Source organism: Anticarsia gemmatalis, chromosome 6, assembly GCF_050436995.1.
Source record: "Anticarsia gemmatalis isolate Benzon Research Colony breed Stoneville strain chromosome 6, ilAntGemm2 primary, whole genome shotgun sequence".
NCBI classification, from domain to species: Eukaryota; Metazoa; Arthropoda; class Insecta; order Lepidoptera; family Erebidae; genus Anticarsia; species Anticarsia gemmatalis.
The window spans coordinates 1,670,598-1,686,639 of record NC_134750.1 but is presented as its reverse complement, the minus strand read 5'-3'; the positions used below and the strand labels follow the sequence as shown (position 1 = coordinate 1,686,639).

The following is a 16,042-nucleotide window of genomic DNA, read 5'->3' as shown; positions in this document are numbered from 1 at the left end:
CCATTAGAAAAAATGGGACAGGGAGGCAGGACCCTATTTAGTGTTCAACCTAGCTAGATTACCTTTACAAAAGCTTGCCAAATTTTACAACTAAAGTGGACTATTTCCAAAAAATTATACTTGCCTCTAAAATGATTTCTATACGTTCGATTACGCTGTGGTTCAGAACTGCAAAATGCCTCAAAGTATTACATGTCTCCTTTGAAACATTACAAACGTATATACAGCATTATTATGAACAGTTTCAACAATAGCAAGAGTGACAATCTATTATCCTTTCTCTCAAAGGAAGGAGTAATTATGAAGATTAGAACCGATCAGTCAGTCTTAGAATTTTCTTGTTTATTATTGATGTTTCAAGTACCGTCAATAATAATTGTCTAGCCATTACTATCGCTATTATAGACGTGCAGTGTCGTACAAGCCTTTTGATAAGTCAGTGAAGTGAAAAGTGAATTATTCGATAAATATTTATTTGTGAAAATAGTTCGACTAAATATTAAAGTGAAAGTTTGTGAGGATGTTTGTTACTTTTGTGACCAATAACTAATTAATGGATTTTGATGATTCGGAAAACTGATTGCTTATAATATGGATATAGGATTATTTTTTACCCCAGATTTTTTTTCCGCGGGCGAAATTGCGAGCAGTTATTATTGTACTAGTAGTTTATTACTCATCTATCAATATACATATATAAAACTCTTCCCTTAATTATTATTAAAGTTTATAATTTGGGTTTTCACATTGGATTTTTATCCCAGCAATTTTAACATAAATGGAGTCTCGTTGTTTTATAATCCTACGGGTATAATTAATTTTGATGATTAACCAAGTGCATCGTGTTTATAGTCACGTCGTTTTCCTTGCCATTCAATTAAATTTACAGGACTATACAGTATCAAAAATATTTGTCACTTGTATTTGCATATTGATTTCTTTTCCTCATCCATATGTGGAGGATAAATGAGAAATTATTATAAAATTCTGAATCATTGTCTTCAGTATTAATTAAATTTAGTTGAAGAACGGTTCTCGGGAAGTAATCAGTAATTTAAATTATTTATATTACTTCTAACCTATAAACTAAGACTTATTGACATTAAAATTATATTATTCAGAGTTAGAAACTACCTGTGTGCCAAATATCATCAAAATCGGTAGAGTAGTTTTTGTGTGTGAAAAAGTAACTTAACACTCTCACATGTATAATGTTAGTAAGATGAATGTTACATCAATGTGATAGAAAATAATATGTAAAATTTAGTTCCTTGCAATTATGGGTTTCATACAAACATTTATAATGTGCATTATTTTACCTCAGAACTTAAATGTCCTTGCATATAAATTAAACTCATTAGTGTAGTCCTTGGGTAGTGTTTTCCGTCCAAGAGTATATAAAGTGCATCGAAGAAAATATCGAAGATTTAAAATGGATCATGTATGCAGATTGCGTGCTTTGGTAGGTACCTATAAATCGATATACATACACTATTTTCAGTATTAATACTATTGTTTGTTTGCCATCGACACGCTAAGAAGAAGAAGAAGATATACATACACACATAAAAAGTAAATTTAACCCATCAATGTCCAATGCTGGGAAAGGGTCTCCTACCATAATGAGGGACGGGGCCTTGAGTCCACCACGCTGGTCAATTGCAGGTTAGGGACTTTGGGTACCTTCAAGAAGTGTTTTAGAGAAGAAGATGGCATGCAAGGTATCACGTATGTATTGCTTGCCTCTGTGCCGTGGCCAGTAATGTATCTGACTGCTATAGGTGGGTTCGATTCCCGGTTCGTGCAAAGTGCTATTTCTATCTAGGGTCTTTTCTTATTTATATTAGAATATTTCTCATCGTGTGTTTCATACATCTTTTGCACCTTTTGGTATATCGGGCATGATAAGTCATTTATTCATTACAAACAATTTTGTGTAGAATATTCAATCGTACATACTAAAATCCTTATAATATTTAAGATGAATATCACAGTTATAATTAATACAATAACAAATAAAAATCTATACTTACTAATATTATAAAGCTGAAGAGTTTGTTTGTTTGTTTGTTTGTTTGTTTGTTTGAACGCGCTAATCTCAGAAACTACTGGTCCGATTTAAAAAATTCTTTCAGTGTTAGATAGCTCATTTATCGAGGAAGGCTATAGGCTATATATCATCACGCTACGGCCAATAGGAGCAGAGTAACAGTAAAAAAAATACAAAAACGGGGACAATTGTGAACTATTCTCTTATGTGACGCAAGCGAAGTTGCGCGGGTCAGCTAGTAACGTATAAAATTACAATAATATGAATTTATTTTTATTGACACGTTGTCACACTGAAACTCCTCTATGAAATATAACTAAATCTTAAACAAATTTGATATTATGTATGTATGTAGTTATCTTGTACAGATGCCAAACGAAATCCTACTTATGAATACAGTTAGAAGAAAAAGAGCCTTTATCATCCGATTAAAGCTTGACCGTGCCCACTTTTTTGCTGGTGTTTATGCCGTTATTGCTCTAAATATAACCTTAGGTTAATAATGTCGCCTTCACGTATTAGTTACAGAGATATATACGAAAATACACATGTAATTATCACACATTTCGACAAACAATGTCACGCTTCTTGTAGAACAGTAACGAGACGAATGTGGAGGACAGTTTATGTAGTAATGATCAAGTAATCCTTTTTCGGCGGGAATTGACTGCTGGTTTTTTTTTTATTTTTTAAAAAGACCTCTCCCGCATTTGATGTGGGAATCGTGACTAAGAATTGCTCTTGTGTCGCGAGGACTTTACAAATATACAAAAAACGGACACAAAGTACAACCGGACCCGAAACAAATATTTGTCAATCGCACAAATAATTGTTCCGTGTGGGAATCGAACCCATGACCTCCTGATGTAATGGCGACCTAAACCTGCCAACTAACTGCCTTCGTGGTGCAGTACAAAGGCAGTTAAGACTTATGCATTTCTTAGCTTTTTCAGCTTCGATAATACGAAATACCTTCTCAACTTCTTCTTCTCAACAGAGTTCTACACGAATTTCGTTTGTTTTTGAACACATTTGAAATGAAACTGTCCATCCATCGGTCGGAGACTATTTTCTCGTACCACAAAAGACTTCAAATCCTACAGAATGACACGGTGTTAATTTATTTACATAATAATCAATATTTTTGAGTGCGGATACTAAGAATTAGTACGTTGTGAGAACTTGTTCTTTCTGTGTGTTTCAAACGAGGATTTTTAGTGCAAAAATGCCTTGTGGCTATTTTAGTGAGACTGCTAAAAGGGCTTTATTTGTAAGTAGTCCATGTTTTTTGTGATTACATTCTTTCAAAAAAAGCCTATAATAATTGTTTGCCTAAAAGTAGGATGTCCGTAAGTATTTTTTTTTATAATAAATAGCTTTAACATTATTTGTCTTGCCTCCATATTCATAAAAGACATTTACAATAAAAAATTTAATAAAAATATTTTAAACAATTTGATTTGGACGATTAAGGTCATGTGTTGACATAAATATTTACTTGCCTAATTGCGTTTAAAAGTTTTTTTATTTGTTTCCAAAATGTTCCGATAGAGGCGCTAGTTTCCATTGTGTTCTTAATTGTGTCACAAAAGTAAAATCTCTGTTAATATTCATATCACATGATTTTTAAGACTTTTCGTATGAGAGTAACGTTAATTAGTTATTAACACTCAATCAATGTGTTATGTGACCATATATGTATCTAAATATTTAAACCAACTCTTTATTATGCGGATTTATTTGTTATCATTCCGATAGAGTGTAAAATCATAATACTTAACATAAACAGTTACCCTCTTATACATAAAAATATATATAATTTATGAAAAGCTTATTAAGAGTTTTGTTTCTTTCATTCCTTAGCGAAATAAAAAAGAGAAAACATATTACAGTAGCTTTTTAACTAAAATAGGTTTATAGTGTGTTTATGAATAAGGGTTAGAATTTATTTCAAAAACAAGATCTCTTTTATCTAACATTGTCATATTGATTTGTAACAAGAAATCTAAGAATATTTCTAAACATTTTTCAACACATTCTCGTTTCAAAAATGATTTCATATACTAAAGTTTTTACTGGATAAGTTTCACTTCGGTCTTTATCCGCTTAAACATTGCGTTAGTTTAGTTTTCGAGAACCATTCACGATTAGAATAATAAAGCCTGCGTCTGACGTTTGACAGTTGCTCAATAAATAACAATAACACAAAGAAAACAAACGTATTGCACTGAAACTCGAAGTATGTTCTATTTATAAGTATGGTCTTCTAGAATATTTCCTCCCACTTTATTTCATACCTTTAATAAATACTTAACCCATATTTATTTGCGAAAATAATTTTTTCCCACTTTTTTAATTTCACGAAAACTACCTGTATAATAATCGTTTTAATGCAAAAACAAAGATTTTTGGAAACAATCCTCAGTATTACGACGATATTAAAATCTTTAACGAGTCATCTCGATATCTTTAACAATATGAAGAGAAATTGAGATTTAGTTTTGACTGTAATTAATAAAACTTATTATTACGTTCACTAAGAATTGCTCTTGTGTGCTTGGGGACTTTTACTTTTACGTTTCTATTTACATACAGACAATGGACACAATGTATACCAGACCCGAAATCACGATTTGTGGACCTCAGAAATAATATATCCGTGTGGGAATCGAACTCCCACGCAACTCATAAATCACACTATACAATTTCCAGATGGTGATGAAGATCATCGGAGAATTAGCGTTAGTAGGAGCCATAGCATCAGTCTTCGTGGTCGCAGCACGAGGTCTGGCGGCTGAGAGAGCGGCAGAAGAAGCAGCTGGGTTAGACTACATGAGGTCCTTGGACGAGCTGACTTCGAAGGCCAAGAATAAGAAGATGATCGCCTCTTGGAACTATGAGAATAATATTACAAAACATAATGAGGATATTATGGTGAGGCTGATCTTTGGAAATACGTTGCATATGCATAAAAGCATAGCACGAAGGAAGTTTTCAGCGAAAGTAGGGGACAACGCTATAACGACATGCTGTAAATAGTACTGTTTTACCTAGTGGCTAGTAAGCATGTGTGCCCGGTGAAATTTGAGATATTTTCCTAGTACCTTAAACCTCATGGTAACCTAGTTTGTCAAAAATACGTCTAAGCCTAACCTTCTAGAAGTACCCAAGAAAACTTTGTAAGCCTGCACCGGCCAGGGATTTGTACTTTGTGTTCATTGTTTGTATGTTTGTAAAAGTCCCCAAGACACAAACGCGATTCTTAGTGCGGAAGTCGTCTTTTAAAATTAAAAAAATAATAATAATATTGTAACTATTGCTTACAGCTCCAAGTATCACTAGAAGTAGCAGAAGAAGAAAAAGAATATTGGAAAGAAACGATGAGCTACCTTTGGCATGAGTACGAAGACCCTGATCTTAGAAGAATGTTTGAGAAGTACACTAAACCCGGCATTTCAGCCCTGCCTGAAGATTTAAATGAGAGGTTGATCATGGCTGTTAATAATATGAAAACTACTTACGCAAAAGCTACGATTTGTGACTTTAATAATAGGACTAAGTGTGACTTACATGTCGAGCCAGGTAAAATACTTTAGTTTTAGCTTGTCTTTAATCTACAAAAAGTAAAGTGCACTTGTTCGCACAGAATAATCTTACTTAGCAATTGAGTACTGAATGATAAGGTCTATTTACAATTCAAATTTAATGACCAGTCGATTATTTTTGTGCTTTGATTGGTTTTTCCTATGAAATACACAACACTGAACATAATATGCTACATTATATTATATTCGCTTAGCCTTTGTTCCAAACTATGTTGGAGTCGGCTTCCAGTCTCACCGGATGCAGCTGGATACCAGTGTTTTACATGGAGCGACTGCCTATCTGACCTCCACAACAACAGCTAAAGTACACTAAAAATATTTTTTTTTTGCGACATTTTGGAATCCAGAGATCACAAACATTTTTGCAACGAGTAGTAATCCTGAAGAGTTGAAGTATACCTGGTTAGCGTGGCATGCAGCAGCTGGGGCCCCGTCCAGACGAAACTTTACTGAATACGTCGTCATGATCAACGAGGCTGCTAAACTAAACGGTACTTGATTATAAAAATATGTCCCATTATTAAATGCTTAAAATTCTGTCTATCTTTTGCCTTTTAACTGCTGTTAGTAATATTACTTGTTTGAAAAATATTATATGATACTAGCTGACCCGGGTAACGTTAAGTGTATGAAAAATAGATGTTGGCCGATTCTCATAGATACCGGATAAGCACAAAAAATTTCATCAAAATCGGTCAAGCCGTTTTGCAGGAGTATGGCAACGAAAACTGTGACGCGAGAATTTTATTATATATTATGTTATCATGTCTCGTTGTACCAAAAGTTGAGAGCCTACTCATATTGGTGACTAATATTATTGTATAAAAATTTCAGGTTACGACAGTGCAGCAGAATGGTGGCTAAACAATTACGACGCGCCAAACATTGAAGACCAGTTTGCTGATATCTGGGGAGAGATCAAGCCTTTGTATCAGCAAATACACGCTTACGTGAGACGGCATTTGCGTAAAAAGTATGGAGAACACGTGGTTTCTGCTAGAGGTCCTATTCCTGCGCATTTGCTAGGTAAGAACATTTATAATATCATAGTCCAATTTGTCTGACTCCGTTTCTTGAGGGCTGCCGATTATAATTTGATGAATTAATTTAAATACTAGACATTAACGGCTAGTTTCTTTATCAAAATAAACAGCCAAAGTATAGCGGTAAATTAAAAATTATAATCTTTGTTTCAAATAGAAGTCAATGGCTATAGCTGTTACTTGAGTATGAAGAAACTGGTCGTTAATTAACTCAAGTAAAGCATGATTTTTGTCCTTTGATGAAATTATAGGTAACATCTGGGCTCAATCCTGGGATAACCTAGAAAAATTCACGAGGCCCTATCCTGATAAGGAAGACATTGACATCACAGAAGAACTCCTTGCTCAGGTAGGTTCTTATCCATGGTTCATACTAATATTATAAATGCAAAAAGATTACATTGATTTTAACACGTGAAATGAATTTTTGGATGACGATGATCGAAAACTCAGCAACAAACATATTTATTTGAAAAAGCCACCTCTCAGTGTCTGAAACAAGGTATAAAACTTTAAGTTCATAATACCAAATAATCAGTCTCGTATCGGCACGCGTACGGTCGAGTCGTTTCGCAGAACTCGTTAGCTCTTATCGCAATTCTTTTGTTCTCACGGTTGCCAACTGGCCGCGCCGGGCGGCCGGCTACCTGAGCCAGTGCGCAGGCACTTACTTCGTGATATTGTTTATAACATTATTACGAACGAATTATGGAATGTTCTCAATCTTCAAATGAGGATGTAGATGTGGAGGTGGATGCTATGGTGGGCAACCAGTATTACATCTTGGTGCAAGAGGAAGAGGGTCGGGATGGGACAAGGAAAAGGAATCGGGAAGCTAGGGAATCGGATGAAGAGTGGACAGTTGTAGGAACCGAAAAGAGAAAGCGAAAGCAGGAATCTGAACACGAGCCACCGAAGTGGGAAGTAACTATATCTTGTAAAGATAAGTTACCTAAGTCGTTCGCATTGGCTAAGATGTTGAAAGCTCTGTCAATAAATAACATACTTAGGGTGAAGTATGTAAACGCATATCGCGTTCGTATCCAATTCAGAGAGGTCACCGATATGAACAAACTTTGTTCGTGTGAATCACTCGTGGCAAAAGGTTGGCGCTTTAGCAAAGACCTAGAAGTGGGCTACTCATACGGTGTGATCAAAGACGTGGACCTGGAACTAGAGGATACAACCGTCCAACAAAGCATAACTTGTCCAGAAAACCTAGAATTGATATCGGTGAGAAGGCTGAACCGACGAGATAAGGAGAATGGCGGTTGGACACCTAGCGAAGTTGTAAGGCTATGTTTTAAGGGGGATTGTCTACCGGAGTATGTACATGCCGACGGACTGAGAATCAGAGTGGAACCCTATATCTTTCCCGTCTCTCAATGCTCGCGGTGCTGGAGACTAGGACATACAAATAAAATGTGCCCGTCTGCCAGAATTGTATGTCCTAAGTGCAGCGGGCCGCACGCCAACTGTGAGACGAAAAGTTATAAATGTGCAAACTGCTCAGGTCGTCATATGGCACTATCAAGGACATGTCCGTCATTTATTAGAGAGAAAGAAATTCGTGACATAATGGCTGATCAAAACTGCACCTACAAGAGAGCCTTAAACTTGCACGCGGCGGCTGTGGCAACCGAACCCCCCAGACAAAACAGAGTGATTGTTAACACCACATCTAAGGACAGTAAGTCTTTGGATGTAACAGAGGACCACCCACCCATAACTTTGAGTACAGAAGAAAGGCAAGAAGATTCAGCGGAAACTGGGACAACACATAAGAAAACCAGAAACGGCAAGAAAAGAAATAAGACACAATATAAGACATGGAGCGACCTGTTCAAGGATGAGTCGGAGCACCCAGCGGAGGAGAACACGCCACAAACACACGCAGAGGAAAATACCGATGATCAGGCGCATCAGTTTATGGACTTATTAGTGCGGGTGAAGGAAATTATTTTCCTTAAAAGACTTTCGTTGATGGCGAAAATCAAAAGTATTTTTAAATTATTTATTGAGTGGGTATTATCGGTGGTGGTAGAAAACGTGTCAGATAGTCCTTTGTTACAGTTAGCATTAAGTGTTTTTAATGGATAGTAATAGTAAACGTATTAAATTGAACATTATGCAATGGAATGCACAAAGTCTCAAGCCTAAGTTAACATCATTTACACATTTATTATTTACAAGTAATATTCATATAGCAGTAATTTCTGAAACATGGCTGGAGCCCGATAGTGCATTAAGAGTCAGGGATTTTAATACATTTCGGCGCGATAGAGCTGACTCATACGGAGGAGTGGCCATTCTCACACACAAATCAATTAGAGCTCAACTTACTAACTACCAAATTACGAATAGGGGTATAGAATGTCTTCATGTTAAAATATTTAATTGTTCCTTTATAGAAAATATAATTGCAATATATTGTCCTTCGTCGGTACGAACTAATTATTCAGACTGGTATGATATATTGTCTAGCTTTAATAGAAAAACTATTATACTTGGTGACTTTAACGCACATCACACTAATTGGTCAATTAAAACAGATTCCAGAGGGATACAAATATTAGATGCCATGATCGATAATAGTTATGCTATATTGAATGACTGTAGTGATACGCGTATTAAGTTAGTTAGTGGTCATTTGCAAAAGTCAGCCCCTGACATTACACTTGCTACGTTGGACATCGCTATGAGATTCAATTGGTCTGTATCAAAAGAAACTTTAGGAAGTGATCATTTGATAATACACATTTCCTCTGAATGTAACATGAATAACCATTTGGAAATCAAAAGAAATTTTAAAAAAGCCGACTGGGTTGGTTATGAAACCTGTCTAGAGAAACTCTTTTCATGCTTAATTCTTCCTGAAGACCCCCAACTGGCGTATGACAAATTTGTTGACGTCATTTATTTAGCCGCAGATATTCACATACCCCTTATTAAAATTTCACAAAATCCAGACACAAAGTTTACCCCAAAATCATACTGGAATCCGTCCTTATCTAAGGCCGTAGCCGTTCGACGGTTGGCCTTATCAAATTTCCGGAAAAATCCGACACCACTTAACCTGGATCTCTTAAATGATAAAATTAGAATAGCGCAGAAACTGATTCGGCAAGCTAAACATCAGTCTTGGATCGAGTTTTGTTCATCAATCGATGAACAAACTTCGGCATCCCATATGTGGCGGCAAATGCGATGGATAAAGGGTCACAGGTCACCTAGATTAGTCGTAGACAGTACTGCAGCTAATAACCTACTTTTGTCCCTCACTCCAGATTATGTATCACCTAAGATGCCTATGTTATCGAATCACAATGTAGATCTCGAGAGGAGTATCTCCATACAGGAGCTTGATAAATGTATTAAATGTAAGGATACATCTCCTGGATGCGATGATATATCGTACTCAATGATCAAGTACTTGCCGAGGAATGGGAAACTTTTTTTACTTCACTTATATAATTTATTTTTATCTCATAGCTTTGTACCCACCCAATGGCGTAATATTAATTTAATACCAATCCCTAAACCGGGAAGAGACCCTAACTTAGTGACGTCAATTAGGCCTATATCCTTGATGTGCTGTCTCTGCAAAATTTTCCATGTAATAATCAATAGGAGATTAGAATGGTATTTTGAAAAAAACAACCTATTCTCTGTCAATACGGTTGGTTTCAGAAAAACTAGAGGTTGTTTGGACAGTCTAAGTTGTTTAGTAGCACGAATACAAAAAGGGTTTTCGGTAAGGCACTCCACCATTGCTTGTTTTGTTGATATAGACAGTGCTTATAATAATGTCGATATCCAAATGTTAATTACTATCTTACATAACTTTGGAGTGGGGGTCAAAATTTGTCAATACTTATGGAATTTTTTAACAGAAAGACAACTTAAAATACGTACTGAAGATGGTTATATATGTAGAACATCAGGGCGAGGTTTAGCGCAGGGAGACCCGTTAAGTCCCTTGTTATTTAATGTGGCCACCATTGAGATATGTAGAACTATAGAAACCGATATATTTATTTCTCAATATGCGGATGATTTCGTATTATATTATACCGGTTCTTCTATCACTCAGTGTGTATCTAAACTACAATATAACTTAAATATTCTTCATGAACTGCTATTAAAGTTAGGTCTGAATATATCTGCAAGTAAGAGTCAAGTATGCATTTTTCAGAATGGTTATAGAAGACAAACTGTAAATTTATGTATCGATGGTCTGTCCTTAGAATGTGTACCTTTTGTCAAATATTTAGGAGTGTGGTTAGATCGAAACTTGAGATGGGCAAAACATATAAACGAGGTCAGAGAGAGAGCCTTAAAATTTATAAATATATTCAAAGTCCTTACCGGTCCCGGATGGGGAATACACCCTAGTCACCTGAGGACCCTCTATATATCTGTAGTTCGTAGTCGTTTAGATTATGCCAGTTTTTTATATGACTCTAGTTGTGCAACTCACTGTGTTAAGCTAGACAGAGTGCAGAACCAGTATATGCGTGCGATAGGAGGATTTATAAAAAGCACCCCTATCCATGTTATGGAATCGGAACTGCTACTTCAACCATTGGTTGTAAGAAGAACATACTTAGCTGGCAAATTTATCCTTAAGACTAGATCCCTAAGAGATAATGATTTGTGTTCAATATTAGAGGAACTGTCAAGTTTGTGTCAGGGTTTATATTGGAGACGCAGGAAACAACCATTACTGGTCACTACATTTGACAGATTTAGGAATATATCGGTGGATTCTAGTGAGCAACTCGAGATGTTTGGTTTGGATACCTGGATCAGTAATATTAACACTAAAAGTTTTATAAACCCGAATGTTAAGAATTTAAACACACCCAAACGTAAGTGTAGCACTCAAAATTTACTGTTAATTTGCAACAAATATATACATGAGGAGTATGCTGAATTTTATAAAATCTACACGGATGGTTCCAAAGATAGTCAAGGTGCAGGGGCTGCCTTCTTAGATATACAGACAAATGATTCGCTGAAATTGTCTATAAAGGAATCCAGTATTTCTATTATGCATGCTGAGCTCATCGTGATTGCTGAAGCATTATCATATATCAGATCAGTAGCAAATCATTGTAAGTTTGTGATATTCACTGACTCTAAAAGTGCTCTCCAACATTTAGAACTGTGTACGTCCACAAAACGAGGCATTCCATTGGCATATGATGTTCTTAATAGTTTACATAAATTAAATTCAGATAATACAATTGTAATTCTTCAGTGGATACCTTCCCACATTGGCTTACTAGGAAATGAGGCAGTAGACAAACTTGCAGGGGAGGCGTTGACTGAGGGTGTGGTTTTCAACTGTGTGCCATACTACACAAGCCTGTTGCGTCATCTGAAATTATACTGTACCAAATTGCGGTCCGAGTACTTTGACGAAAGATCACGTTATAAGGGCATATGGTACAAAACTATACAGCCATCGCTGCCTCACGACCTTTGGTTCCATGGGAGCGGTTTGGGAAGGTATCACATTGTAACCAGCTTTCGACTACGAGCCGGGCACATTCCACTAAATAAGTTCGGATACATGATGGGCAGAGAAAGATCCACTAATTGTAGTGAATGTGACAGAGTTGAGGACGTACACCATATATTGGTGGAATGTGTGCGGAACGAGGTCTTCAGAAGACATGTTGTGGCTTCTGAAAACATAGAACACCTTAACGTTGGCTGGTGTAATACTATTTTAGCTTTTCCCCTCTCCAAGGGGGCCAAATTACTTTGTAAATTGACCCAAATTGGGGTCAAAAATAGGGCAATTTAATTGTTATTTTTTTGTTGTTAATGTGTTTGTTACTTTTGTTGGAACTATGGGGGTTACATGTTCAAATTTGAACCATCTCCCTTTAAATAAAGATTTAAAAAAAAAAAAAAAAAAATACCAAATAATGTTGAATAACATTTTTTCACAGAATTATACAGCACAAAAGATGTTCAACGTAGCTGAAGAGTTCTTCGTATCTCTGAACCTAAATCCCATGCCTGATCTGTTTTGGGATAAGTCTATTATTGAGAAGCCAAACGATGGGCGGGACATGGTCTGCCAGCCGGCAGCTTGGGACTTCTTTGATGGAGAAGATTTTAGGTAGGTTTAGACTTCAAATAGTTTCAGTAGCAAAATAAGTTGATGTATCATATTTTCTAGAAAATTACATAAGGACCTATTAGGCTAAGTTCATATGACATAGCATATATGAACATAGCCTTAATGTTTTGTTTTTCTATTTCCAACTTTCTACTAAAATTAATGATTTAGTTACGTGTTATGGTTGCCTTTTTCAGAATAAAACAGTGCACGGAGATTACCGACCGTTTCTTTAAAACCACTCATCATGAGATGGGTCATATTCAGTATTTCTTGCAGTACAAAGATCAACCTGTGATTTACAGAGACGGAGCCAATCCCGGTATGAATTGTGTGAAATATATTTTTTAAGGTGAAAGCTTTAGCCGCCTGACTGTAAGTTTACTCCTGGCAGTGTAGAGTAAATTCCCGATATTAACCACGATATAAAACCAGTTTTATCTGTCCTTAGCCATCATAATTTCGTGCGGAAAATACTGAATCAAGAAACTTCTCTCTAGAAAGTATAATTTGGAATGAAACTTGCTTGAAACAACTACTATTGTTTTTTCAGGTTTTCCTGAAGCTGTCGGTGAAGCCATTACATTATCAATATCAACGCCAAAACATTTGAGAGCGCTCGGTCTTTTGGAAGACGGACCTGACGATCTTGAATCTAATATCAATCAGCTTTACAAAATGGTAAATAGTCACATTTTCTATCAACTGACTACTCAGTATTCATTGAATGCTTACTAATAATAAGCCGTCTTATTAATTATTACTTTCTATTGAATTCCAAAGTTTTTCGCTCCAGAACCCCATGACCTTCTTTTGCAAAAATACAACTTTAGAAGAAAATAGTAAAGTTTTCTTCTTACAAAAATTATAAAGTTTGCTTATAATTTCAGAGTCTGGAAAAAGTAGTCTACTTACCGTTCTCGTACCTCTTGGACCTGTTCCGTTACGGCGTCTTCCGAGGTACCACCACGTCTGAAGACTACAACTGCCACTTCTGGCAGCTGAGAGAATCTCTTCAAGGTATTGAACCACCTGCACCGAGGTCTGAAGATGACTTCGATCCTGCTGCTAAGTACCATATTTCTGCTGATATTGGATATATGAGGTAAGCTTTTCTTCCAAAACAAGTTTTTAACTCAACTGGTAGCCTATTGATTTTGGGTTTTATTATACTCGTACTATCTCGTACGTCCAATGTTGCTACGTAGTTACTACATAGAACCGAACCTTTTACATGTAAAAATCAAATAATTTGAGAAGACGCTCCATTTTTCTTTTCCTTGAATCTAAGGGAACGTTGATATCTGACGGAAGATGCGTCGAGCGTAACTTAATTTGTATGGGCTTCGCACTGACGCATCATCAGTTGAGTGTGAACTGTCGAGTGTTTTTCTATACATTTGTCTGTTCTGGCGTTGCGCGACCGATAATACGCGACATAAGTTCCGTCAGATATGAACCTCCCTAATTTGAGTTATTGCCTTTTCCAGGTTCTACGTTTCGAACATTCTTCAGTTCCAATTCCACCGCGCTCTGTGTGAAATAGCTGGTCAATATAAATCTGGTGACTTGCTGTCGAACTGCGATATTTACAAGAGTGCTGATGCTGGAGATGCTCTAAGGTAAATCAATTTAGATTTAGAATTTACTAGATTAAATTAGTAAAATTCTTAAAGAAAATGTTTTTTCTTTCAATATGAAAATGTGGGGTCAAAAAAATAAATTCTGATTTTCATTGATAAAGTTGACAAAGGAGAATAATTATAACTTGAAGATGATTTTTTGTATGATATTTAATCAATTCTTAAATTTGCATTTACCTTGTATAATATTAAATTCCAGACATAGAATTTCTTCAAAATAATCTTTCTTTTAATCTAATTTCTCATTATTTTTTTCAGAAACATGCTGGTACTCGGTTCATCAAAACCCTGGCCTGATGCCCTAGAAACACTGACCAGTACACGATATATGCAGGCTGCAGATATTCTGGAGTACTTCAGACCTTTACACGACTGGCTGAAGGCAGAGAACGAGAGGACTGGCGAGTTCGTAGGATGGGAACCTAGTTTTGTTCGTGAGTATGACCATACTATGGACTATGATTTGTAAAGCAGAAATATGTAGAAATAGAGTCAGTTTCAAGGCTTATGGATAAGTGTCGGATAATTTATTCGATGGATAAAGTGACAGGAATTGTATGAGTGTCTTGCTAGCTTGCCGTAAGTTTCTTGCTAGCTTTTCTCATAAGGCTCTACCCCCTTTCCGAGTGGTAGATTCAGTAATTGTAACGACTATCAATAAGTGTCAATATTTCACCTAAATGAATAAATGATTTGATTTTGATTTTTATGAAAGCAACTGCTAAATTTTACTTGGCAAGATTACTGACCCTTAATGAGAAGTGGTGAGACGGTGGCAAAGCGTTTAGAATTGAACCATGAATGTAAAAATATTTCATTCCAGTAAAACAAATATTTTTTATATACATTTTTATTGTTTCGTGTAGAAAATGGTGATTTTTCAAACACTTTCTTAAACTAAATGTAACTTATGTTTCAGCGTACTGTACCGCCGAACAACGGACAGCGATGGAAAACTTTGGTTTCAATACGAGACTCAAGAAATATATATAAATTATTCCTAATGTATACCTAATTTGTAAATAATATTTATGTAGGAATCAAATAACATAAATTATAATTGTAAAGAAATCAATCAATTATTAAATAAAATTAAATATATTAGTTAATTTAACATACTATAAGCAGCAGTCAGAAGTAAATATCTAAATAAGCTGGTTTTCATTTTGTCTTATTACACGTTTCCATAACCTCACCCTTGAAAACGTTTGTACTCGTTAACAATAAAATCTGCTCTATAGTACAAAAATGTAGTAGAGAGCTTGTGTGCTTGACCTTGCAAGCACTGTTGATCTAGTTTATAATTGATTATTCTGTGTATTCGCAAAACAAAAACTTTATAAAACTGTCCAGTGTCAGCTGACTCTACTTATAAATTCTCAATTTTGTATAACTCTACGCGTTGTAAACCTTGCATAAAAGCTCTCTACTAAGTTGTCGGAATATATTATTTGAAAAATATCAAAAGCCTATATTCCACAATATTCGCAAGTCATATAGTTCCAGACTACAGCCTCTCAATGGCAGGAAGTCACACAATAGCGAGCAACCCTGACCTCATGGTG

At 35.8% G+C, this 16,042-nt stretch overlaps 1 protein-coding gene across 14 annotated transcripts; it reads left to right on the top strand.

The window, feature by feature from the left end:
• The first annotated feature begins 376 nt into the window (after positions 1–376).
• On the top strand, positions 377–15,636 carry LOC142973466 (angiotensin-converting enzyme-like). 14 transcript variants are annotated; one of them, XM_076115159.1, is made up of 14 exons: positions 377–514; positions 1,219–1,462; positions 4,763–4,984; positions 5,377–5,632; positions 6,003–6,146; positions 6,490–6,681; positions 6,950–7,047; positions 12,662–12,834; positions 13,032–13,156; positions 13,388–13,515; positions 13,725–13,939; positions 14,325–14,456; positions 14,736–14,911; positions 15,397–15,636. In XM_076115159.1, exons 2-14 carry the CDS (start codon positions 1,433–1,435, stop codon positions 15,468–15,470), a joined length of 1,965 nt encoding a protein of 654 aa, XP_075971274.1. In that variant the 5' UTR covers positions 377–514; positions 1,219–1,432; the 3' UTR covers positions 15,471–15,636. The 14 variants fall into 14 exon arrangements, with proteins under 14 accessions (XP_075971274.1, XP_075971284.1, XP_075971280.1 ...); XM_076115169.1 differs by having other exon boundaries at positions 383–514; positions 1,325–1,462; XM_076115165.1 differs by having other exon boundaries at positions 383–514; positions 1,268–1,462.
• Positions 15,637–16,042: the final 406 nt, after the last annotated feature.